Here is a 24,919-nt window from a genome sequence, read left to right on the forward strand (position 1 = left end):
CGTGGTTTCCAAGTGTTTCCACGCTTTTAGAAGCGTTACCCTTATTTGCTCCCTTCATGTGGTGAGTAGAAAGCAGTGAGTGTGCTTGAATCACAGTTTTCCACTGGATGCGCGATGTCATCAAAGCTGAGGAGCACACATCTCTGAACTGTACAACGGACATGCTGATGTGTCTAACTCACCTATCTGGAGTTCATCTTCATCTTACAATTAATCTATTATTAAATTAAAAACGCTTACAGTCTTTGCTTGTACGAATTTCAACAGATTTCTATTTTAAAAAAATCAAAATGTGGTTGATGTGCTTTGATGACTAAGTCCATAAACTAATATTGGAAACGTTTTCTGTTATCCTTCACTAAATACAAAACAATGGACACTTATAATTTAGGTTATGTTAACAACTACCTTTCATTATTTTAACCGCTGTTCCCTTTGCTCATTATCCCAATGTTTTTTTTAAGTTAAAAGTATTTTAGTGGGGAAAATAGAGCAACTGATGAATGTAAAAAAAAATAGCTTTAAAACCGGCAATTAAAATGCTTTCGCTGCCGACCCAGCACTATTTTAATTTGTTTCCCCTTCGCTGTTATGAAAGAGTTTCCTGACAACACCTGCGATCCACATAAAATCTACTGTGCTCTGCCAACAAAATCCATTAACACAAAGGCAAAACAAAAAAAGCAACTACATTTGTTTCAAGTTAAATATATATACAACATACCATTGTATATATATTTATTGCTATAAAAATAGTTATGGAAACAAAGGGAAATGTTGGTTTAATGTAATGTACTGTATGTATTACGGATGAAAAGGTTTTGTGTAAATAATTTTGAAGTGTTACCAAATTCTGCATAATATTGACATTCTACTTTGCCTTTGGTTGCCAGGATACCCGTCAGAAAGCACCACAAGGCCTCAAGGCCTGGAAAAGTATAGGCCATGGGTCCACATCCTGCCCCTGGAGACTAGCATGTCTGCATGTTCTCCAGGTTTCTATAACTAGTACCTGAAAAGCTGGAGAACCTGATAAACTGTACTAATTAAGCCAATAAGACTGAAAGCCCACCAGGATTGAAAACCTGATACACTGGCCCCTCAGGACTAAGATCTGGGACCACTGATATAGACAGTTACACCATTGTATAGTTTTACAGTAATAAATGGGGAACAGTATTGGCTCTGGAAGGAAATTGCACACGAAAAGAGCTTAGAAATCGAGGTTTTAACTAATGATGACTACTCCTATGGATAGTTTGCAGCCCAGATATCTATTTCACTCAGTGCTATCACTACAAATATGGGGCGCTTCATGAAACACTAATACTATTGACAACAGCACAGGACAAGGAACGAAATTCCAAAACTAAGATAAAGAACGTCAAATTCCTCAGCATAAATCGTGATAGTGTCACAGATGGTGACCCCTAAATGCAGGAACTGCTTTTAAAAGTTTAGCTTTTGTAGCTGACTTACCATGTAGTATAAGTACTGTTGGTAGCTGCGTCAGCGTGCGTAGGCTGCAAAGGAACAAGTAAAGGTTTATTCCATGCTAAAAATAGAAGAAGAGAAACACAACGTTTCGGCTGTGGAGCCTTCTTTGGGTGTATTGGGTGCCTCACCTGAAGAAGGCTCCACAGCTGAAGTGTTGCGTTTCTCTTCTTCTATTTTCAGCATGGAATAAACCTTTACTTGTTCCTTTGCAGCCTACGCATGCTGACGCAGCTACCAACAGTACTTATACACCCACAGACCAGAGACAACAGTATCTTGCATAATTTTCCTTTTTATTACAGTCCACTGTATCGGTCAACCCACCACACAGGACCCTTGACATAATAATTTCTGTAACTGACTACCTGACTGACATAGAACATACAGTAACACAACTTATCCACCAGAGGCACTTACTAGCAGAGCATACTGCACAAGAACCTCATCAACCAATGTCCCAAAGGAAAAGTCCAGTAGCATCATTCTCCTGAAAACAGCCCCGGTTGGTGAAAAATGTGCCTCCTTCCGCCACAGTGAAGAACCTTGTGTCAAACTTGGGAAGGTAATTCAGTGAATGAGCGTCGAGTGAGACAACACCATTTGTGCATTTGTGTCCTTGTCTTTCTGCTATATCAGCCAGTAAGCCTGTTGGGCAAGCAGATGCGATGCCTCTCATTACCGTCATGATACCCCAGACTGCAAATTCACACCTGCTCCAGACAAACTGCAAAAAAAAAGAAAAGGTCATAAGAAAGCAAAATACCCACAGGGGGAAAAGCCTCCAAATTAGATCCATAATTTCTCAGTGCATAGCAAACCTTAAGAAAGTTGTCAGTATGTCTGTTTTGACTTATTATTACCAGGGAAACAGGATCCTACCAATTTGTTTTTGAGGAACTGATTTACAGAAGACAGATATACAGTACAGTATATGCATGCAATATAGGTTTTGTTGTTGTTTCTGGTAGCACTTTAATATGAATAAAGACAGTAAGTGAACCTCTCATCCATAACTTGCAACCTTTCATAACAAATACTTAGACAGTCTTTTTATATTGAGGTCTGCAATCATACTATGTCCAGCATTTCAGCTAATAAATCTCTTGAGGTTGCACCCTTGGTATTGTGGCTTATGGTAACTTTATGCAATGAATTAAACATGCATAGCTTTTGTGTATATTCTGTATGTTTGATCATAAAAATGAATGAATCATTTAATTGTGATTTCAAAGATTCGTTTTACACAAAAACAATGATGATAATCAGGGGTAAACAATGAGTATACTCAGGGGGCTTGTAAAAGGGTATTTGTATCTGATTGTAGATCTCACTATTACAGACCTCGTGAAGCAAACATCCAACTGGGAAAAAAAAGCTAAACCATGAAAGAACTTTGGGAACGTTCTGTAGAAGTACCTGTATCTACAACAAATACAGAAAACCAACCTTTTTATTAGTCATTTCCTTAAGTTGAAAAACGCGTTTTAGTATTTCACTTTTGACAAACCATGTAGTATGTCCCATTAACCGTTCCATATAACGGCTAAATGTCCTTGAGTTCGAGAGTGCGGAAAGCATGGCGAGTACCAACAGTGTATTAGGCATGGAAGGCGAACTCAAATACGCCGAATACACTCAGAAGTTAAACAACAGGAGTGATGCAGAAATTGACAGAAAAATAGTAAGTCATACCACAGATTTTGTTATGCTACGAAGTAAAATAAGTCAGTATAAACAGATAACCTAAGTCTGCTTCTCTAATGATACCCACACTTCACTAACTTCTTGTTTGTATTTACATGAAGTGACGAGTTCACATTACCATCTCTTATATAATCACAGTAGTATTTTTCTTCTTGTTTTCAATATAAGTTGTAGACGTTTCATAAACGGTATAGTGTGTTCAATATTTTTCTTCGTTACGTAAGTATAAATATTCCAAATATCCTGATGAATTATGACAAAAAGAAAATATTGATCAGTTTGCATTCATCTCAGTGTAAAATCCGGGGTTCGGTTTAGAGCTGTAGGCATTCATGTGAAGGAAAACAGCTTTCACTGCCCGATTATCAAACTTTATTGATGGAAAAACAGGCCCAAAAGAAGAAAAAAAAAGAATAACTGACACAGGGCGAGCCTTCTTTCTCACCTCAACCGTCCAAACCACACTTTTCCCTGGGTCAAAGATTAAACATATAAAATACTGAATATGTTAACCCAAATATGTCTCACATCAGTAATACTACCGTATATGTTAAGTGGCAATAAGCTATAGCCAACTCTAAGAGCATGAATTGTACTCGGCTGTTACATATACAGTACACCTAATGCACTCCAGCATTTTGGGTGTACAATGCATGTTTATTTTCAGTTCGGGGTACTTCGTCTTCTCCCAATACCAATACCTTAGTACTTCATGTAAAACTTACGAGGCTAATAAATGTACCAGCAGGAGATTTTGCGAAGAGTAAAATAGTGTCTTGGTCACTGGGAAGTCTCTTTTACGTTAGTTTTATCGCGTCCGAATTGAGGTCCTTCAAAACAACACCTACTCGATTGTATTGTATGCGTATCAGTCCAAAAAAAATATTTTCCTTTCTCTTTTATTATATTATAGATAACATAAAAAACGTACTACTACGTTTTATACTAGTTTGATTTTTTTAAAAAACAAGTGTTTAATCACTACTCAAAATCCATAAGTCATTTTCATTAATTGCTCATCCTTGACTTGCAATGATACGAGAAAATGAATTGGTTTATTCTTTAAGCACTAAATCACCTTGTTAATGGGAAGGTAAACTGGGCGTAGTTGAGGAGGTGATTTAACCTGTTGAAGTATGATCCAGGTGAAAATCAAGAAGGCAAAATGCAGAAAATAACTAATGTGCCTTATCAAGTGACCAGTGTCTTCATTACCTGGATATGGTGGAGACTGGACTTAGTCCACCTTCAGTAAGCTCTAACATGTTATCAATGATGTGGGGAGGAGTGACTAGTCACCACAGAACTTAACATGTAGTGATTGATTCTGGCCTGGCTGCATGACACGGTGCTCACTTGCTGTCCTCCCTGTGTGTTCTTGTCCCACTCCCTTGAGGCTCTTGCCAGATGGCAATGTGGCAGTTATACCACGGATGCTCAACTTGTCTGACTTCAGCCCCGCTGAGCATTTGTAGGGTGAACTTGGTTGATGTGTGATTTTCTAGTGCTCAGAGACCTGTGAAAAGGCATGCGCTTGTTTAAGGCTTTGCGAGGAATGGGACAGAACCCCACAAGAAAGCATCTGCGAGCACACAGGTGTGCAGCTCGTATTGCTTGCAGCCATGGTCACGCGCACCAGGAGCCAGCGACTTTCACAGTAGACCCCTTATTGATCAGCCTTATTCATTTTAATCAGCAAAATGGATTTACCTGTGTTATATCTGTTCAATAAAATGCTGGTGTTAGTGCCTGCTGCAATAAAAGATTTGAACTCTTTCCTGATTATAATTCCGTGACTGTTGCAGTTATAAGTGATAAGTGATGTTTCTTTAACATGCAGACACTCTGAAATGTTAATGATGTAAAATAGTGAAATTTTGTAAAAATAAATATTTACATTGGATAAAATCTAAGTGTTGTATGAGTGTATGAGTTGTTAAATATTTTTGAACATTAGAGAAAGTGACCTCAAAGTTTCTCATTTCTCTGAGTAGCTTCAGAAAAAAATACTAGAAAGGCCTGTAGGCCTGTGCTTCCCAACACTGAATTTAAGGCTCTGGTGTGTCTTTTTGTTTTTATTTACCTTGTCCTCTTAAATCACCAGTCCTCCACGATTAGGCTTGTTTAGGTGTGTCTGATTTGGAAACTCAGTTGTAAAATTCAAAATTACACTGTTTCAATCGTTTGATTCCCAGCAACTTACTGATACTGATTGATACTGATACAACTTACCGTAAATGTAACTAAATTGCCCTAATGATGAACATGCATGTAGGATTATCTGTGTATCAAAAACTCCCACAACGAGTGTACTGTTTCCTTTTCCACAGGTCCTGCTAGTTACACACCTGTATGAAAGGGGTTCTTAACCTCAGAAATGGGTACAGCATTGATACCAATTCCAAATCCCAATGTACTTTTAAAGAGCTGAAAATAAATAATATGCTTTAAGAAGATCTCATTTGGCAGGCCAGAACAAAAAAAAAAACAGAAGAGGCAGCAGTTGCTGAGGATCAGGCTAAAGAACCACTGCTGTAGGTGAACACTGTGGGAACCCAGCACTCGAAACCTGAAGCCTGATTGGTCTGTGTTCATTTTTCACAGGGCGCAACGTTAATTACTGTAGGACTTGGTGTGGCGGCAGCAGCCCTTGCAGGTAGGGTGTACAGTAAAATGTATAAATTATAAATATAACTTTGTTCCTATACGCTGATTAGATCACAAACTATACATTTAATATGATATATATGGGTGTGAATTTAATATAGCGTACATTATTGACCTTTTACTTTAAATTCACCCCCCTCCGTCCCCGTCACCCCAACCCTCTAGTTAAAATGACATATGTACTTCAAACAAGAACTGTTACCAGTATGCAGCTGTTAAATAGAAATGCTTTTAAGATAACCAAGGGCATTGTTTGTACTGTAATGGTTGTCTCTAAACAGACTCTGTACCAACTGTCTTAAAGGAAAGCCTTAGGTTTGGATTTGGTCTTTTCATCTTCTTATTTTTGAACACACAAGCCTGTTTGCATGAGTAAAGACAAGGGTTTCAAGAGCTTTTTGGTCCTAAACTGGCTGTATGATTTTGTGCACATAGAGGAATACTTATGCATAATTCTCAGAGGAGCAATAAAAGGTATATGTAGTCCACTGAGTGGCTTTGGCTTGCAGAACATAATAACACTTCATTCTGAACAAGGGTATTACAGAATAGATGGCAAAAAGACAGCACAATGCACACACAGAATACTCAATAGAGCAACAGCATTAATGTGCTGATGTAGCAGTCATCAAATGTAATGGCATATCAAGGCTTTTGAAAAAGCAAATCCTACAAATGTTTGACAAATGTATAACTTGGAGTAGTCAAAAAAGACACTCAAGTGTCAGTATAGTTTGGAATAACCATTATTTCGTTTTGCTTTTATCCATTTTTTAGAAACTTGCAACCAAAAAAGGATTTTTGGATTTGGGGTATTTTTGTGTTGTTTCAAGCCTGTGCCGTCTCTGTGTGTGTGTCCATGCTTGGATGTCAATGAAGTTTAGCCAGGATGTAACTGTATGTGCGGTTAAATTGAGGAAGCAGGAAAATTCCATTCTAAATACAGAGAACATGTTTTGTTTGCCAGAATGCCTAATAGTGTGTGGTCCATGGGAAGGAAAGACTTGGATTGTGCAGAATGAGTCGAACTCCTTGAAAAAACGGAGGCAAAACACTGCAGCTTGGGAACTGATCATCTAGTGGTGGTTCTTTCATTAGGCCAACAGCCTGAGAAGGTTTATGTTTTCTAAAGTAGAGCTAAAAAACTGCTATTTACTATGTAACCAGCATACAAGCTGTGTTTCAGAAATTATTTCTGAAGTCTTACAGTGTTCCTTTTTTAGCATTGTGTAATTATTATTTTCATTCTTTCTGTTGCTCTTGATGGTTTGTGGACCGATATAAAGTATTATTTTTTACTGAATTTAGATTTAGTGAAACACAAGTTGTTGTGGTGGTGGGGTGATTGGGGCTCTGAGGATGACAAACTAGAAGATCAAGTCAATAGTGAAAAAAACTTGTTCTTAGCAAATATTAAACAGGATGAATTAAGGTGGTCTGATTTGGAGTCATCTTTCAAGTAGCTATATTCAATGCAACCTTTTTTATGTTTAAGGAAACACTATGTCTGTTTGTATCTTGATTATTATGGCTGCCCAAGACCACATTTTAGGGATTGCTGTTGTACATAACTCTAGATCAATTGTTTTTAATCTTGCTTTCTTTAGGACGGTACACATTTCACCTGTGGAAACCTTTAGGACAAGTGATCGCAGAAACAGCAAAGACAATGCCTGCATCTGTAAGTTCTGTCCAAATTATACTGTACTGATGTATCTGATTCGCAAAACAATTCTATTTCTGATTCTTTGAATCATTACATATTGAACACCAAAACACAATAAAGTATATAAACGGCACAGAATATTTAAATTTATAAGGACATTGAGTGTTTCAAGTTAATTTGTAAAGTTTTATGATGCAGTTTTTTAGCCTTTTAAAAACCACTAACCTCTAGCACAAAATAAAAGATTTTAAATCTTGATTTTTCAAATCTTGTTTTACTGCAGAACAGAGGTAGGTATATGTTTCTGGCTTTACAAGCTGGTTAGTGAGAAGAAACATCCTTGCTTTTACCCACCTCAGTGCTATTACAGTACTAGCTTTGATCAGAGATGTACTGTAACTCATCACGCACTCAGTCTCTCAGACCACTGTGCATATTTCAAAGTCTACAGTCCACCACTCTCTGAAAGTAAATGTTATATCCTTAAGGTAATCGAGCTCATGCAATGACTTCTTAAACCTGCTACATACTTTTTAAAAAGTCTGGGAAGCTGTGGGTGTTATAAAAGTAGCCTTCAGCTAGCTCTTTCTGCAGGAGTTCAGTCATTTACGGTCAACGGAAGGAGATGAGTGAGAAGATACATTACAGCCACGCCAGAGGTTCAGTGAGAATTTTGAATTTTAGATTTCACTCAAGTACCACTCCATATTGAGGGTGACCATTCACAATAGTTCAGTCCTTCCTTGTTTTTAAAGCCATCACGCGTCTGTGTTGGACAGAATAGAGTAATTCTACAAGCAGTGGAATATGGTAGAAAGGCTGACGTTTACATTTACCTCAAGGAGAGGTTCTTATGAATGATTCGCATCAGATTACTACTGAAAGATAAATGTAAATTCTGTTTTAAAGGCTATTGTTTGAGGGTTGAAATGATAAATAATTTATGTTTTAAAAACCATTTCCACACCCAAAATACACGGATTCTTGTATATATAATGGATATAGCTCAAGACTTTGACCAATTTAATTTAAATCCAGGTTGAACATAGAACATAAGTACATTTCCAAATCAGAGGAGGCCATTTGGTCCATCGAGCCTGTCTGGTACTTAGTAGCTAATTGCTCTTAAGGACCTAATTCAGCTGTTTCTTGACAGAAGCCAGGGTATGAGGTTTAGCTTCAACAGCATAGCAGTGTAGCTTGTTTTGTACTCCCACAACATTTTGTGCAAAGGTGTGCCTCCTATATTCAGGTTAAAATGCACTTCCACATAGTTTCCACGTGTGCCCTCTGGTTCATGTTTCCCTTGTTGATTTTAATGAGTCCACTGCATTGGCAGTCCCTATAATTACAGTTGCAGAACCAGGTATACTGCTTTACTGCTTTCTAAGACAGCCATTTTTCTCAGACTTCTCTTATTCATGATAATGGAGTAAATGTATGTGCTTGTTTCGACAACCATGATATTACAAAGAATTTTTAAAAATTATTTTTAAATATTCTTTCTCCAGCCTACAGCTGGCTTTATTTTATTTTATTTACATGTGCACTTCAGGAATTAGGTAAAGATAAGTACGATTGTGTGAACTGTAAAACATTATTCTAAAATAACGTTTTAATTTTAAATTGAAATTGTTTTGGTGATATTCAGTGTAAAACCCTGGATTCAAAGTTTGTATTTTGCTGTCCAAAGAGTGCCATCTGCTGGCAGTATATGTCTGCTGTGTGCTTGTCATGTGGTGTATGTAGTAAACAGTACACATAGTATAGCTAAGAAATGATTCACATTAAAATCTATACAGAACTCTGGGTTATGTGCATATAAGATGACTTCTCCAAATTTTGCAGTTGCTTTTTAAGATTTTTAAATGTCTTGGGAACTTTGTCCAATGTAGTAGACATGCTGAATGCTAAGTGCTGAGCAAGGATTTCCATTTGAACTAGATAGATGGCTTCCAGTTCCTTTCAAACAGTTGTTGTTTTGGATGAGTGGCAGGATGTGTGATTTCTGTCGTTGTGTCTTTTTTAGTTTGAGATGGTGTTCGCAGAAGAAGAACATTGGCGTTACAAGTGCTATAATGTTCATATGCCAGCTACTCTGTGCTCCTCTTTCAAGCTGTCATTTAGCTTTTTCCAAAATATGTTTATGCCAGTATGATCACTCAGCCTGTCATACACCACTCATGATGTAGGAGAGCAAGGGACAGCAAAGACACATAAGAGGAACTGAAAGAAAACAGAAATCATATGTGCAGATGTTAACTCGAATGTGTCTTAGTTGTTCACACGATGTAATGGGGGAATGACATATGGACACAGTGAAGGGTTTTCATTAGAAGGTTCAATGTGGTTTATCTGCCTCCTCTGTTTTTGAATACCAATTTGCCCATACATTTCTTGTAACAGATGTGATTCTAAAATGAGTTGGAGTTTTCCTTTGTACAGTGTGCGCATGAAATCTGAAGCCCTGGGTGTCGATCCACCTTTTGTGGTCGGTGTCTAAGCAGCAGCAGCTTATGCTTTTCACATGCATTCCCTCGCACCTTCTACCCGTAAACCATTTTATTGGCGTATAATGTCTTTGCAAAAACCCCTCTGACTCACTGTCTTGCTGCGTCCTTACTCGTCTTCACTGTGCGACGTGCGTCCACTGTGTTCCATTACCGGAGGGCGACGGAGGCTCCACGTCGGAGAAATGATTCATCGCTCTCCGTGCCGCTCTTCCCAGCATGTTGTGTGATCTTTTACAATGCCGGAAGGCCACATTTTCATAGCGTGTCAGAAAAAAACCCATTTAATGAAAATATAAATCGCATTTGTCACTGTGTGTGTCAGGAGCCTTCTGGTAGGTGAATAGAAGCAGATGTATTGACAAAATGTTTTGGCATCATGGTCTTGGATGCAAGACCACATAGTTCCATGTATGTTAAGTCACACAGATTACGCAAAAGCATAATGCTGTCTGGAAGCTGAGTTTTATCAGATCTACCGTAAATTTGGAATTTTGAAATTCTGTATTTAGTATTCTTGATAACCAGCAGTAATTATTTGCTATAATTGTAGTAAATTCGTCATAGCTTTTCCGGTTTCTTTATATTATGCTTCTGTTTTATCTGTGCCCCTGTAGCAAACCCATGTCTCCTGTTTACAGAATCCAGAAAAAATAAATCCGCACCCAAATTGTGTAGCACACATCACTCATGTACCAGCACCATATGAGCATCTGAGTGTTTCAGAAAGGGTAAACATATGGGAGTATTTTTTTATCTGTCTCGGTGCTTTCTGTGTATTATCCTTATTCAGATTTGAAATATGTGTTGTATTCTGGCCCTGTATTGTAAAGGTTGCTTAGTTTTGTGTTGCTGAATTCCCTCATCCCATTGCTTTACAAGTCCGAGGAGAAATCGGTAGGCCTGGTAAAGTTCAGGCCTAGGTTTAGTCTGTTGCCAGATACAGTAGTTATCTACTGGCTCTGCCATGTTAGCAAATGTAATAATTGTTATAAAACACCAAGCCTGAAATGGAGAAGTTGCAAGCAAACCCATATCTATTAGAAAGGCTTTATACCTTACACAGGACTTGCTGCTAATGTGGAAACAGAAGGCTAATATGTATACCATGGGCTTGAGGTATGTGGAAAACCAGACATTTACACTTTTGTAACAGAACAGAGCTCTATTTCCTTTACAAGCAGGTACTGTAAAGTCATTTTGCACGCTGTGTGCAAAATATATAAACCAGTATTGTTTCACCACTTTAAATTAAATAAGCTGACAGTTCTTGGTTTACTAATTCAGATGCCATGATAACATTTGTTAATGTGTTGTGAAGAATGCGTTTATTGAATTCTTCCTTTTTGTCCTGTTCTCTCTAGTCATTTTCATCATATTACAAAGGTGGATTTGAACAGAAAATGACCCGACGGGAAGCCAGTCTCATTTTAGGTGTGAGGTGAGTGGGCATTGCAGTGGGTTTGTTATATCTCAGTTCTCAGAGAATCTGTGCTGGTGTCAACTAACATTTCCTTGTAAATGTGTGGGTCAATGTGTTGAGTGAGAAGCTTGCAATGACAAGGTTTCCTTTATGGTAAGCACACCACAGTTTGCTCAAATTCTCTCTTCCAGAAACATCTGTGGTTAGATAAAATATTTGGGTTTTGTCCTATACCCTTCATTGTAGCAGCTCGTCAAACATCATGATGTATGTTTCTTCTTCGAATTGTGTTCTTTATTTCTTAATTGACTGAGGAAACAAAACCTCAAATATTTTTTAAATGCTTCTAATTTAAAGATCTTGCCCGTGCCCACTGCTGGTTTCTCACTGACGCATCATCCAGTATTTGTTGGTTTTGTCCTGGATTAAAGGTGACTCATATTTGCCTTTTCAGGTTTTGCATTTATCTCCTCCAAGTCCACTTCAGTGGTCGCAGGTTTAATTACTGATCTTTCATGCTGGAACTCTGGCATTCTAAACAAGCAATTTGGTAAATAGGGTGAATAGACTGGACTTCATTGTTTTTTCGAAGTGTTTGCTAAATTGTGAATTGACTGCAAATTCATGGCCTTCCTGAGAAATTCGTAGGTTGTTTCAAGGCTTTTTATTTTTGCTAAGCAGTCATCATCACTTTGAAGATCTTTTGTTTTCTTTGTACCTAGAGAAAATTCCTATTCCATCACAACTTCGCGCTGGTTTACAGTAGATTTGGTTTACTTTAAAGAGCAGTGTTTTTTTTAGCACTCTTTGAAGTTGTTTTTGATGATCCGATCATTTAAACTGCTCTCATTGATGCAGTTGGGTGGTACTCCTTTGTTTTAGGAAACATTTACATTTCTTTGATTATTTGATTATGGAACTGGCCTGTAAAGTTTGGCTGAAAATTTGTGGGAAATCATGCCACACAGAAGTGCTGTACCAGCTCTCATCTCATGTAAGGCAGGGTTTTTGATCTGCTGGAGATTAATTGATTAGACTAGTCATGTCTTAAGATGTTTGTTTAAAACTGCAGCAGAAACAGTGAGAAGATGAAATTCCAGAAGGGCGATGGGAATAGTTTGAAGGGCAATTACAGGGAGATAAATGCAACATATCAACGTGAGAAAAGAAACAAAAAGACTGCATCAGGCTTGACTACTTTGTGTGTTCCATTCACAACAGTATCACATGCTTATCCTGTCAGGTTGTTAACAAAGGAAAATATGTATAATATACGTTTTATTTATGTATGAATATGAAATATAGAGCATTGCCTTTTATATATTCTTGTTTTTGCATTTGTAGAAGGCTTTTAGGAGTGGGCCCAGCACTTGTTCTCCTCCAGCAGTTGCACTACACAATAGATCAAGTAGAGAAGTGAGAAATTACTTAACCATCTGAATGAAGGGGAGAATTTAGGGAGGCCAGATTGCGGAAAACTAAAGTGGAATTTAACCAGCAGGCCAGGGATAACACCCTGTATGTGTGAACACTGAGATCTTTAATGATCTTTAATGACCTTATTATTATTTAAATTGTTATTGTTAAAGGGTATTTATTCTTTTAATAATAATGATTGTGTATTTCTAATCTACTGTACAGAAATACAAAGCTGACGAAAGATATAGTCCAGTGAAGGCCTTGTTTCTACAGAGAAGGACACTTTCTCCTTTCTGTATTTTATTTGACTTCTTCAGATTTCATGAATTATTTTTTCATTAATGGCACAAAAATGAATTCAGTGTGGAAACAACTGTTTTTTTTGTCTCTTGATAGCTTTTTATATTTTTTGCCTTTACAGGTGGGTATTCCTGAAAACACAGTAAATTGTAGCATAGTTTTCGTAACTTTCTGGAAATCATTTGCTTTCTGAAAAGGCTGTATGAAAAAAATTATATTTTTTATATAACTTCTATATCTTTTAACAGGGCATACCTGAAAATATATCACGCTTCTTATTTAGTCTTCTTTCTCTGCAGCCACTTTACACAGATATACCAATACTGAACCATTCTGGGGATCTCACATTCTCTTCACTTAGCACCTTTATGCCATTATTAAATTGGCATATCTTTCACATGGACAGAGGTGCCTTGAAGAATATAGTAGTCATAGCAACAAAGTCCAAAATGGTGAGCAAAACACCACAATCCTGAAGAAGTGAAGAAGCCTGTGTGCTGCTCATTTTGTTGTTTTTTTCTTTTTCAATTATATCACACTGTGAAACAATACAATTAGTCACGTTTTTTGCAGGATTTGCATGAAGTAGATGTAGATATTGCATTTTATTGCAAAGGTGATATACAATCTTTAAAATATATAAAAATACATTCTTTCTTATTGCAGTTACTGCCTTTTTTCTATTTCCTTCCTTTTTCTAGCAGAAGGACTTCTGATGAAGAAAACCCTTGCAAGAGACCCATAGATTAAACATGAACTCAGTGAAGTCTAAAATTCTGAACAGTGCTACTAAAAGTTACAGTATATTAAATGCAGAAAAGAAAAAAGACGTATCTTGTTAAATACTTCCAGAGTAGATCCAGTGTGAGAAGGTTGGTTTTCCACATCATTAATCTAATGTTGAAACATTTTTCTGAGGATATTCCAACCCCAGTTGGTTGAAAACAACTGTCTTATTGCAGTTACTGATTTAAGTTTCAAAAGAAAAAAACACAAGCAGGGTACACATTTTTCTTTGAAACTTCATGTGTTCAATCAAGTGAAGTGTTCTTCAAGCCATGCTAAATATGCTGTTCAGGACCAGCACTGTTGCTCACGAAGACGGGTGTGATCCTTCTGTGTCATATCTAAACCAGTTTGTAAGACTTGACAAAATATGACTTTGCTGTGACTGTATAGGCGATTTTCACAGCCCACTCTACCATTTCAGAGCTGTCCCTGGGCTGTCACAATGTGCGTGAGAAGTTGGCTGCAGACTCAATTCATGATTTATTTCTACGTCTTTAAATTGCAGTACGTCAAAGGTATTTGGTTGTGGGAGAAAAAGCTTAATTAAAAGTATGTAACTCTAAGCTCAATTTTATCTGAACTAGTGAAAGGCCGTGATCACTGTGACCTAGTGCTTCATTCTTCCTTGGTGAGCTGTATAGATGATGATTTGTATGCTGTTCTGATTCATTGAAGATAAACTCACTCTGATTAATTTGATTTTTGTTTATGTAAACATTGCTACTGGACTATTTCTCCAAGACAGGTGATGTAAGGTAGATGTAGGTGACAATCTACAATCTATAAAAAACCTCAGCAAACTTGCTGTCTCTTCGTGGGGTATAGATCTTCAAGCTTTTAGGTCCTTATGTTTCACCATCGTCTAGAGGGCTTGGATGTACTATGTGCCAGTATGGTATTGCTCAACAAATGTAAGAGACAATGTAATGCCAAAGAAAAACAACAAAAGCTCTATGGCAGCAGGGATGCAATTGGCAAACCAGTGATTCCCGCTCCTGGTCCCGGTGACCCACACACCTGTTGGTTTCTGTTTTAGCTGAGCCCTCAGTTATGCATTCATACTTTTCATTGGGGACGTGGGGGACCTTTAACTGCAGTATTTTGTAAGTGAAATAAAATCTCAAACTTGAGAGTAGAAATAAAATGCAAAGATTCCAATGAAGAAACTTCTTAGATCAATTAAGGTGAAAAATAGCAGGTGTGTGGGTCACCAGGACTGGGAGCCCCTACATTACACCATTAAAAAACACTTCCTCATCACACAAACCTATAGAGTTGCCCACTCTGTTTCAACCTGCCACACCTACTTCGGGCTTTTCACAGCTGTTTCTGGACCCACTAAGGCTTCTCTGCAGCAAACCAATACAAATTGGGCCTAAAGGGGAACCCAGATTGCAGCTGTGGTGCAGCCCAACCAGTGACACACAGGCCAAAAAGTGCCCCCACACCAGAATCAGAGGTGGGCACCCCACTTAGACCCTGGGGTTGCTTTTGTCTGTCTTGGTGATATAATGTTGAAAGCCCCCACATGCTAAATCAAAATGAATTTTAGCACTTTGGCAATGTGCCTAGAGTATATGTAGTGTTTTTTTTTATAGCAGAGGAGGGGAATTTTTAAACTGTCATAAGTTTTAATTTAAACATGTCTGGTGCAAACGTTTTTTTATAAAGAAAGGGTTCCGTCTTCTGTTTTATTTCAGTCTTATTTTCTAGCTCTCTGCCCTACTGTCTTCGACATCATAAATGAGTCTTTGAGCACTGAAGTGGGACCAGTGGCCTTAAAAACAGCTTCAGTTCGCTAATGCCTAGAAAATCACCCATGAACTTGAACTTTATTGCCATATGTAACCGGTACTGGTACAATGGAATTCTTACTTACAGATAGTCTCTCGATTGTTAAAACAAGTGTAAAAACACAAAGTGCAGACAGTGCATCAAGACAGTATACAAACAAACAGTAGACAATGTATAAGCAAACAAATAAACAGTTTGAATGTAAACAATGCAGACATGTAAACAATGACTGGAGACATGGCTTTGGACAACCTTAACATTTTTTGTCCTATATCCAACAAATTTTGGAATGTGTTGTTGCACTACTATTTAACGGTCACCTCACTGCAAATTACCTCTTTGAAGCCTTCCAGTCTGGTTGCAGACAATTAAACGCAGCTCAGAAACTCCCCCTTGTTAATGTAACTGACTATTTTCTCATGCCAGCTGGTTCTAGTTGTCTGTCTATCCTAATTGACCTAGACCTAAGTGTTGCTTTTGACACTGTTATGTAATTTTACTCTCTTGTCTTGAGACAGTATTTGGTGTTTCTGACATCGCTCTTAAACGGTTCAACTCTTATCTTGCTAATCACCGGCACTTTGTTTCTCTTGAGGGTTTAGTTCTGAAGTTGGATTTTTTAGGGCTGGTGTTTCCACACATGAAACTAAGCCCCCTGCTGTTCAACATTTGCATTTTCCCACTTGGTCAGATATTAAAATTACATGGTCTGAATGATCACTTTTATGCCGATGATACTCAAATCTGTGACCATACTAAATCTGATACTGAGGTGGCTGTGTCTGCACTCTCTAATTGCATCTCTGATATAAAAACTTGGATGACTTAAAATTTCTTCACCTAATCTGGGATAATACTGAGATCATGCTACTCAACATCTCCCTTTACCTATGGTAAAGCCAATGCAGTAACTTGTAAATTTCAGTCAAAATTGAAGACTTTATGGGTGGTGCTGAATCCTGGCTTGACTTTTGACCCACGCTCAGAATATTTTAAACATCATTCTTCCATCTCACAAACATTGTCAGACTACGTCCTATGTTGTTTTTGACTATAGCAGGAAAGCTGGTCAACACATTTGTCTTTTGTAGAATTGATTACTTCAGCTCCCTGCAATCCACACTGAACAAACACCAATATGTTCAGAGTTTAAAGCCAGAATCCTGACCGGGCCGCATGCAAGCGATCACATTACTTCTGTCTTGGAGTCAGATCAACAAGTCAACTTCAAAATCCTCATGCTTACTTATAAGGCTGTACATGGCTTGGCACTTCTGTACCTGTCTGACGTATTATTTGTGTACTCCCCACCTCGAAACCTTTGTTCGTCTGACTCTGGTCTTCTATATACAGTGTTCCCCAAGTTTGTTAACATTCTATGGATGACATGGTTTTCTCTTTCTATGCCCCAAAGATCTGGAATTCTATTTCCATGGATATCAGAAAATCACGTACGAGTGCATTTACAGTTAATCTGCGTTTACAGTAAATATAGAGTCTGAATGGTTTCAGAAAGGTTTTTATTTAATTGGTGTCTGTTTATGCTCTATTTTCTAATGACCTTGTATCTTGCTTCACTTTTAACTGCTTGTGTTGCTTATTTTGTAGTTTGCTATCCCTATAACAGTGTTCCTATGATTTAACTTTTTAAAGCTGCTGTGTAACTTTTTTTTTTAAAGGTGCTTTATAAAATTATTTTTAAAGAATTTCTTGGCCTTTTGGTTAATGCATTATTAGAATTTTACCACTAGATGGAGACATGCTCCTCACATGTCTAAGCCTTTCTGCTCTGTCTTGCAGCCCGACAAGCAACAAGACCAAGATAAGAGAGGCTCATAGAAGGATCATGGTTTTAAATCACCCTGATAAAGGTCAGTTGCTCACTCATCCATTGCTTTTTGTGTTTGGTTGGTAACTCTCTTTAAAAATATATACCTAATTATAACAATGGGTAAAAAAATCTTTAAACAAAATAAAGGTACCCCCCAAATGATTTGAAGTTCGGCACAACCTTATGATAGCCATATGTTCACACATACAATTTTGGACATCATTTTGAAGTATTGCAACAAAATAAAATTAATTAGTTCATTCATTAGGCTCTCCTCATCAGTCAGCGTGTCGTACACCTACAGAGTGTGCCACACTCTCTGACTCCTGTTAGAATAGTCTGCACTAGACCTTGATTCATCACGTCACATCTTGATTCATTTGAGGGCGTGGTGGCACTGCGAGTTCACCTGAGGTGCCGCTCCAACATACAGGTTGCTTAGTTCCTGTCTGCATTTTCCTTCCTTTCACCAAGCTTGACGTTCAACAGGTTGAGTCACATCACTACTTGTGCCCAGTCAACTTTCTGACTAATGAAGACCACCAGTTTTTCTTTGCTGAATGTTTTAAAAACAGATTTTTAAAGTTTTTTAAGAACTAAAGTCTTCAGTGAAACCTCCCATCATCTAGCATAAAACGGTTGTTTTGGTCACATTTTAGGTGAAAACTTATAGTTTACAAGGTGAAATATTTTCCCTTTAAATATTCAATACACGCATTACTCAAGGACTTTGTTCTGCTATTTTCTTTGGGTTTCATCCATTTTCTTGAACAAACATACCATGATTTAAAAGCATTTTTCATGTGGGAATTTCACTACCCAAGGACAAACTGGGAGCTCACTGATTTTTAATTCAATGTGAGAAATGGCTACCGTCAGATTTATATCGCCCTGCTGAAGATAAGGATATTGAAGTCCTATCTCTTCTTGGTATAGTTACCTCCTTTTTGTAACATTAAAGAAGGATTCTTGCAAGACATCTCAAAGCGAATAATGTGGTGCACTGTGACAGTCCAGTTTTCCACGTTAGTGTCACCACCCTGGATCACCTGGAAACGGGAAGGTCACTTGCTATTACTACAAGGCACCAATCAGTACCTTCTTTAAAAGTCAAGCTAGCAAAAGCTTAGATGTGGGGAATATGTTTTTTTAGTGCTTAAAGACTGCCTTCACAAGAAAAAAAACACCTTTTTAAATGCGTTCATTCTCTTGTGGTTGACTATTAGTGGTAAATCTCTCTGTTGAATATGAAATATCTCATCTTGAATATAATTCCATTCTCTCCTGTAGTCTAGCAAAAGGAAGGCAAGACATAGATCACATTTAATAATTTCTGAAGTGGCATCTTTGTGATGTCACAACTGGGGTATTTTGCAAAGTGTGAAGGTAAAAACACAATTGTAAATTTATTAGCAGCACACTCAAAACAACATAACGTTATCCTTAAGAGCAAGGTCATATACAGTGCTGTCATATCCTGCAGTTGTGAATACTCTAGATTGCTATCTGCATACTTGGTCCAAATAGTCCCTGGTCCAAAATACCTGCAGTCTTTCCTCTAAGCAGCTACAGTAGCTCATGGGTGTTGCAATTGTTCTGTATACTGGGCTACATGGAGATAATGTCTTTATAGTATTACTAATATTGTTAATGTTCTACAAATTAAAAAGGGACCAACAGAGTGTATGGACAGGTTGGCTGTCATCCCATTCCCATTGTGTGTTTCAATATGTTGAGAACAAAGAACAAAGAGGAAAATTGGTTGGTGTTCTTTAGTCAAATAATGCATCATCTATCTTTTTATGATTGTTTTTAATATATTGGTCCATGCCAAGATCGCAGCATTCTGCACGTTTCCAGCAATGTCCTACCAGTAAAGACAATTTAGGTAAAATCAAAATATCTGAAAGCAAATCCTGCTTAATGACTTCATTCATTGTATTTGGTGTAAGAAGTTCCCAGAATGTATAATTGCACTAAATTTCTAGAATGTGTAGCAGGGCTACTGAATGTTAAGCCCATTCAGTTTTTTCCATACAAGAATTTTGATGCTACCAGCTTCTTAATAGTTGTGTTGATCCCACTGTTTATCAGTCAAATATTGAAGGAGCTAAATGTAGTAAAATTCTGGAATGGAGAGGGTCACAAGGGTTTAATGATAAGTCCACTAATAAACTGTGTAGGAATGTATTTTGTACTGTATGGTCACATTGCATTTTAAAATGAGGCTTGTGTAGGGTCTCCATTTGCAGCATCTGGTAAGGATTTTAAAGCGATGTTGTGAATCTCCAAATATAGCGCTTTTAGGCACAAGACATAGAAACAGAGTGGAATTAGTGGACCATGAATACCATAAAAAACATGGTCACCAGATGTTAAGAGCTCTCTAGCTTAGGACAATACTTTTAAATGTCGAAACGCAGTGGATAATTAGTGTAGATAAGATAGGTGTGGAGTAATATTTTTGTGCTGCTGTGTTTTGTGCCAGCTGGAGCCAAGGGGAGTCCAGTAATTTTAGATGTCCCAAGTGAGAAAGGTCAAAAGCATCAGGAGAAAATCAATATCTGTGAGATGAGGAGATGTGTATGGGGATGGTGGGGGCGTTTAATCATAGTGGTAATTTAGATATGGTCAGGGAAGAAGGTGTAGTCAATGATGCTCTTCTGTTTTAAACAATCGGAAAGGGAAGTGGATATACTTGAGCCTTATTTGTTTTTCCCTTTTCCCTGCCCTGGTGAATTGGATTGTTCATTTGAACAGCACACTGCTTCCTGCGTAATAGTGTGACACATTAGCAGTCCCAGCATACTAGTACTCCATGATATCCATTAGCATGCTTTTGGTGCACTTAATTCATAATGCAAGTGCTCCTCACAAAATCACAGGTATATTCCTAAAAGTAGGCATACAGAACTGTACAAATAGCTGTGTCAACAGCTCTTCTATAATCGCCCATTTGGCACAATGAGGGTAATGTCTCTCGGAGGCTGCCAGCAGCGTGAGCCTCATATGCTGTTGCTGATGCCTTGAAAGCAGGCAGATGGTTATTACTCTAGGGAAGACTTTTCACAGACTAATCCAGTGTAACTAAATCATAAGCTGGACTAGATGACCGCTTTGTGCACTGAAACCCTATTTCCTAGCTTGGTTTCTCTGCTTGGTTTTTCACCTCCGGAGGGAATTCTTCAGACTATAGCCAGGATGAGTTTAGAATCATCTGAAGGACTCCATGCATATGATTGTGATGTTAGGGAAATGTTTGTTGTTTGAATAGTAATGCTTCCTATATCCCATATACACATATTAGGCCAAGTTTAGATCGGCTGTTTTTTCACCCAACCTGATTCATATTGTAGCTGAGATTTAAGGTGACCTAACATGTTCATGGTTGTAGCTAACTTGCAGTATCTTTGATAGATAAAAGAGCAAAGTTAACTTCACAGGTGATGCAGACAGTGGTTGAGATCATTCAGATGCGCAGTGATGTCAGCTAAAAACATTATTTATGTGACCCATTTGACTTCATCATACAATGGTTTGGATTGTATCAAAACAGTACACAAATCCTGCCAAAAACCTTCCCACAGCTATGCCAGTAAACATTGCTGTGAAGCCAAATGTCCTTGTATGCACTGTCCATTTCCTGAAGCAGGGCTTGAAAGTACCTGTGTGAAAGCAGATTAAGCAACAAGAATGTCCCCTATCTTTGCCACTGTTGATGTTGCGACTTAGACTTGGAAATCTTGGCGCAGTTAGTTTCTTGATGAATAATACAATGAAAATTTGCTGTCAGTTTGATCCACAGTGGTCTTTACACAGCCATTCTGTTTTCTGACCATAATAGAGCACCATCAGTTGCTTAGTACATTGTATTTTTCTAGACAAATCATTTAATAAAAAATCTGAACAACTGAGAAAAGCCTCTCATATATTCCCTATCTGTTATGCTAAACATTGTGCTTCCCTCTGAGACTTGTTTTTTTAACTAAAAAAAAATAGTCAAATTAGTCACTAGTTCACTAGTGGCAGCTAGGCAAATTAGCAGTCAGTACCAGAAAAGGATTAGAATTACACTGTAGTGCATGTAAGGACGTTAAAAAACTGTATAGAAAGAATTCAAGAGTAGAGAAACATCTGGAAGATGATGTTTAATCAAGACTAGTCCATTATGTTATACATAGAAAGCAAAAACATATGTAAAAAAATATAAATAAAAGATGGAAAATCCCAAATTTGAACATGCTGCTTATTAAGACTAAGGTATTTATATTGATGCATTTTTTTCTTTTTTAAACCATTTAAGAGAGCAATTAAAAAGGCAAACAGTATCAGTTATACATATTTTAACATGACATTTAAATCAAGGGATGTAATTAAAACTGTTTAATGTACTGTTAGACATTTAAAATATTGTGCTCTAATTTATGCTCTGTAAACATTTTAAAAAAACATACATTTTCTCTTGCTTAAATTTTCACTGACAGAGTAAAATAACTGATATTGTTATTGAACAGAGAAGACTCTTAGAGGACCTGATTGAAATATTCAGAATCCACCAAAAGGCATGACAAAGTCAGTCTTAACGAGTGAGTGAAATAATCACAAGAGCAATAGAATCAACAGTTGAAATAAGAACCAGCTGACCCAAATGGAAACTAAGGGCAAGTAATTTTTTTAAATCTGAAATCTTGTGAGCCATCTTGTTGATACTGGTTCTGGCTTTTTTCAAGAAATGGCTGGATGAGATTCTTTGATTAACTGGAAACTTAACAACCAAACAGACCTAAACTGAAGCTAAATGGCTGCCTCTAGTTTGTACATTTTGTGATGATGCTCATTTTGAGTGTCTTTACTCCTCATTTAAAAGATGTCTTGAAGCAACCTAAAACAATATTATGAATGGGGTATAGTGTCTATTTGGTTTTGTTGTCATGTCATATGCTCCATCCTACCTTCTCTGTACATCCCAGTTAGGGAACAGATAATGTGTTTTGCCATGTCCCCTATCTACCTGCACAGGTACAACAAAGCAAGCTGTCAGATGGGTTTCCAGGAGGGGCGAAACAATGCATTCCACCCCTCTAAGGAACCTAGCCTTTTCCTTTGTGTCATTTAAATTGCTATTTGTTCTTGTCATTATTTTTTCCTCAGAATAATGTCTTTTTTACCAAATATTGTTGTGTACTGCATATTACAGTTTATATTAGATATCTACCCAGCATATGAATTAGGGGCTGCAGTCTGTTAAGTGTTTTTCTGTGTATAGGTATATAATGCAGGCAAAGAAAGAACTGCAAGACAATAATGGAATTAAGCTCTGCTGGTTCTGATGAATCAGCCAGTTTGCGGCTAACCTTTAGCATGAATAGAGAATCTTCTTAGGAAAAATAGTTGGGTATATATGGACCTTCATGCAAGGTATGAAGTAGAAGCTTTGCTGTCAACCTAGTTTTATCGATTTGCAGATAAATAAAATTAGCTTCTATTCTGAGGTTGTTTTTTTAAGAGCACAGAGCATGTAACTGGGTGGGTGGGGGGGGGGTTCCTTTTATCTTTGAAAAAAATCTCTCTTATCTTTTATTCCTTTTTAGCATTTGTTTTGTAAAGAGCAAAAAAGTTTTTGCATTCCACGTCTACAGCAGATCAAACCATGAAACAGTCACACAGCCTATACAGAGAAGTAAGATACTACAACTGCTGTGTCTTATTTATCAATGTGCTGTTATTGCAGGTGGATCTCCCTACTTGGCGGCTAAAATCAATGAAGCAAAAGACCTTCTGGACTCCAGCTCTCGACACTGACTCTGTTCTTATCAGAAACAGTTCTGGACAGCAGCCTTTGGAATTTCCTCTTTCCTCAGCTCCTTAGATCCTCTGTACCGACTGGGACTGGAATCTGACTCACTAAGGAAATATTAATCTTCTGTTTATGTGTGACTGCGGTCATGTGTAGTTCAACTTCAGTATCACATATATTCACAGGGAAAGGACCCAGTGGTTCCTTTGCCTGGCCCTGAGGGACCACTGTGTCTGCTGTTTTGTTTACAGATGAGCCCTGAATCACCAGTGCTAACTGGTCCCTGTAGTTGGCCTGCTTACTTTGACTTCTGTACTCAGTCCTCATTGCAGAAATAATCACTCTGAAGCATGTTATTTATAACAGCTTATGCATACAGTCTGTCCTTAATTCTGAATTTACAGCTATTAATAGTTGAACAATTTGTGATGAACAGACACAGTGGAAATGAAACATTTCCACAATTAATGTTTTTTTCCCTTCTGTTGAGGTTCAATTTAAAACTTTTTAGGTGACACCTGAATAAGGGGAGTTGTGAAACGCAGACATTGGCAGAGCATTGATACCGATTACAAATCCAATTCAGTGGTTTAAGAGCTGAAAGGAAATTTAAAAATATGCTCCAGATAGAATATTGAAATCAATTAGCCTGAGATTAACATCTCTGCAGGAACAAAAACCAGAAAAGACAATAGTCCCCAAGGACAAGGGGAATAGATCTCTGTAATGGAAATACTGAAATAGTAGTTGCACTGCCTTTGAGACGACAGAAGAGAATTGAATCATTCAGCGCTGTCATTTTGTCATCAGATGCAAAGGAAGCAAGATGGATTTTGTTAGAAATGGTTTTGGGTGAATATGGATAAACAAGTTATTTTAAAGTGCCCCAAATTTTGGAGGATATTGAAGCTCTGCTAGTAGGACAAACAATGCCCTTGAATATAATAAATATTAGAAGTGATAGGGTTAAGTGTTGCATGAACTTTGGATATTGAAATATCAGAAATTAAATATGTAAATAACTTCCTAAATTATTGTAATTTAATAAAATACATGTTATTCCCCAGCAACATCTCTTTCCTGTTACACAAGAAGCAAATATGTTTTATTTTCTGTTGCAAGTTGAAGGCTTTTTTGCTTGGATTTTTTTTTTTGCACCTGTTTCTTATTTACTATTATTATTCTGAGCATTTACTTGAAAAATTATGTGGTCTATTACAAAACTCAATTGCCAGACAAAAAGTTTTCATATGTCTGGCAGTTTATAAATACTACCATTTGATTTTTTTTTAAAGTGAGTCTGTAAAGGTCAGCCCCTTAAATTACGTTATCCCATTAATGGTTGTTAATGTCAGACTTCCATCTGGACTGGCGAATCTAGAGTTTAAAAACAGAATTTGACCAAAATATGGCCTCCTAATAATCCCCATCCCAATCTCCATCCAATTGGCTTCATTACTGTGTCCTCCTCCCCAGTGATAGCTGTCCAGAAAAGGCTAGAATATACCCAAGTGGTTGGTAT

The 24,919-nt window shown here is 37.5% G+C and overlaps 1 protein-coding gene across 1 annotated transcript; it reads left to right on the forward strand.

Annotated features, from left to right (window-relative positions):
• The first annotated feature begins 3,050 nt into the window (after positions 1 to 3,050).
• On the forward strand, positions 3,051 to 24,462 carry dnajc15 (DnaJ heat shock protein family (Hsp40) member C15). The gene is made up of 6 exons (XM_088914653.1): positions 3,051 to 3,178; positions 5,806 to 5,857; positions 7,476 to 7,549; positions 11,409 to 11,485; positions 17,570 to 17,640; positions 23,332 to 24,462. Exons 1-6 carry the CDS (start codon positions 3,074 to 3,076, stop codon positions 23,400 to 23,402), a joined length of 450 nt encoding a protein of 149 aa, XP_088770779.1. The 5' UTR covers positions 3,051 to 3,073; the 3' UTR covers positions 23,403 to 24,462.
• The last annotated feature ends 457 nt before the right edge of the window (positions 24,463 to 24,919 follow it).

This window comes from Atractosteus spatula, chromosome 4 (assembly GCF_055471065.1).
Source record: "Atractosteus spatula isolate fAtrSpa1 chromosome 4, fAtrSpa1.hap1, whole genome shotgun sequence".
Lineage (NCBI taxonomy): Eukaryota > Metazoa > Chordata > Actinopteri > Semionotiformes > Lepisosteidae > Atractosteus > Atractosteus spatula.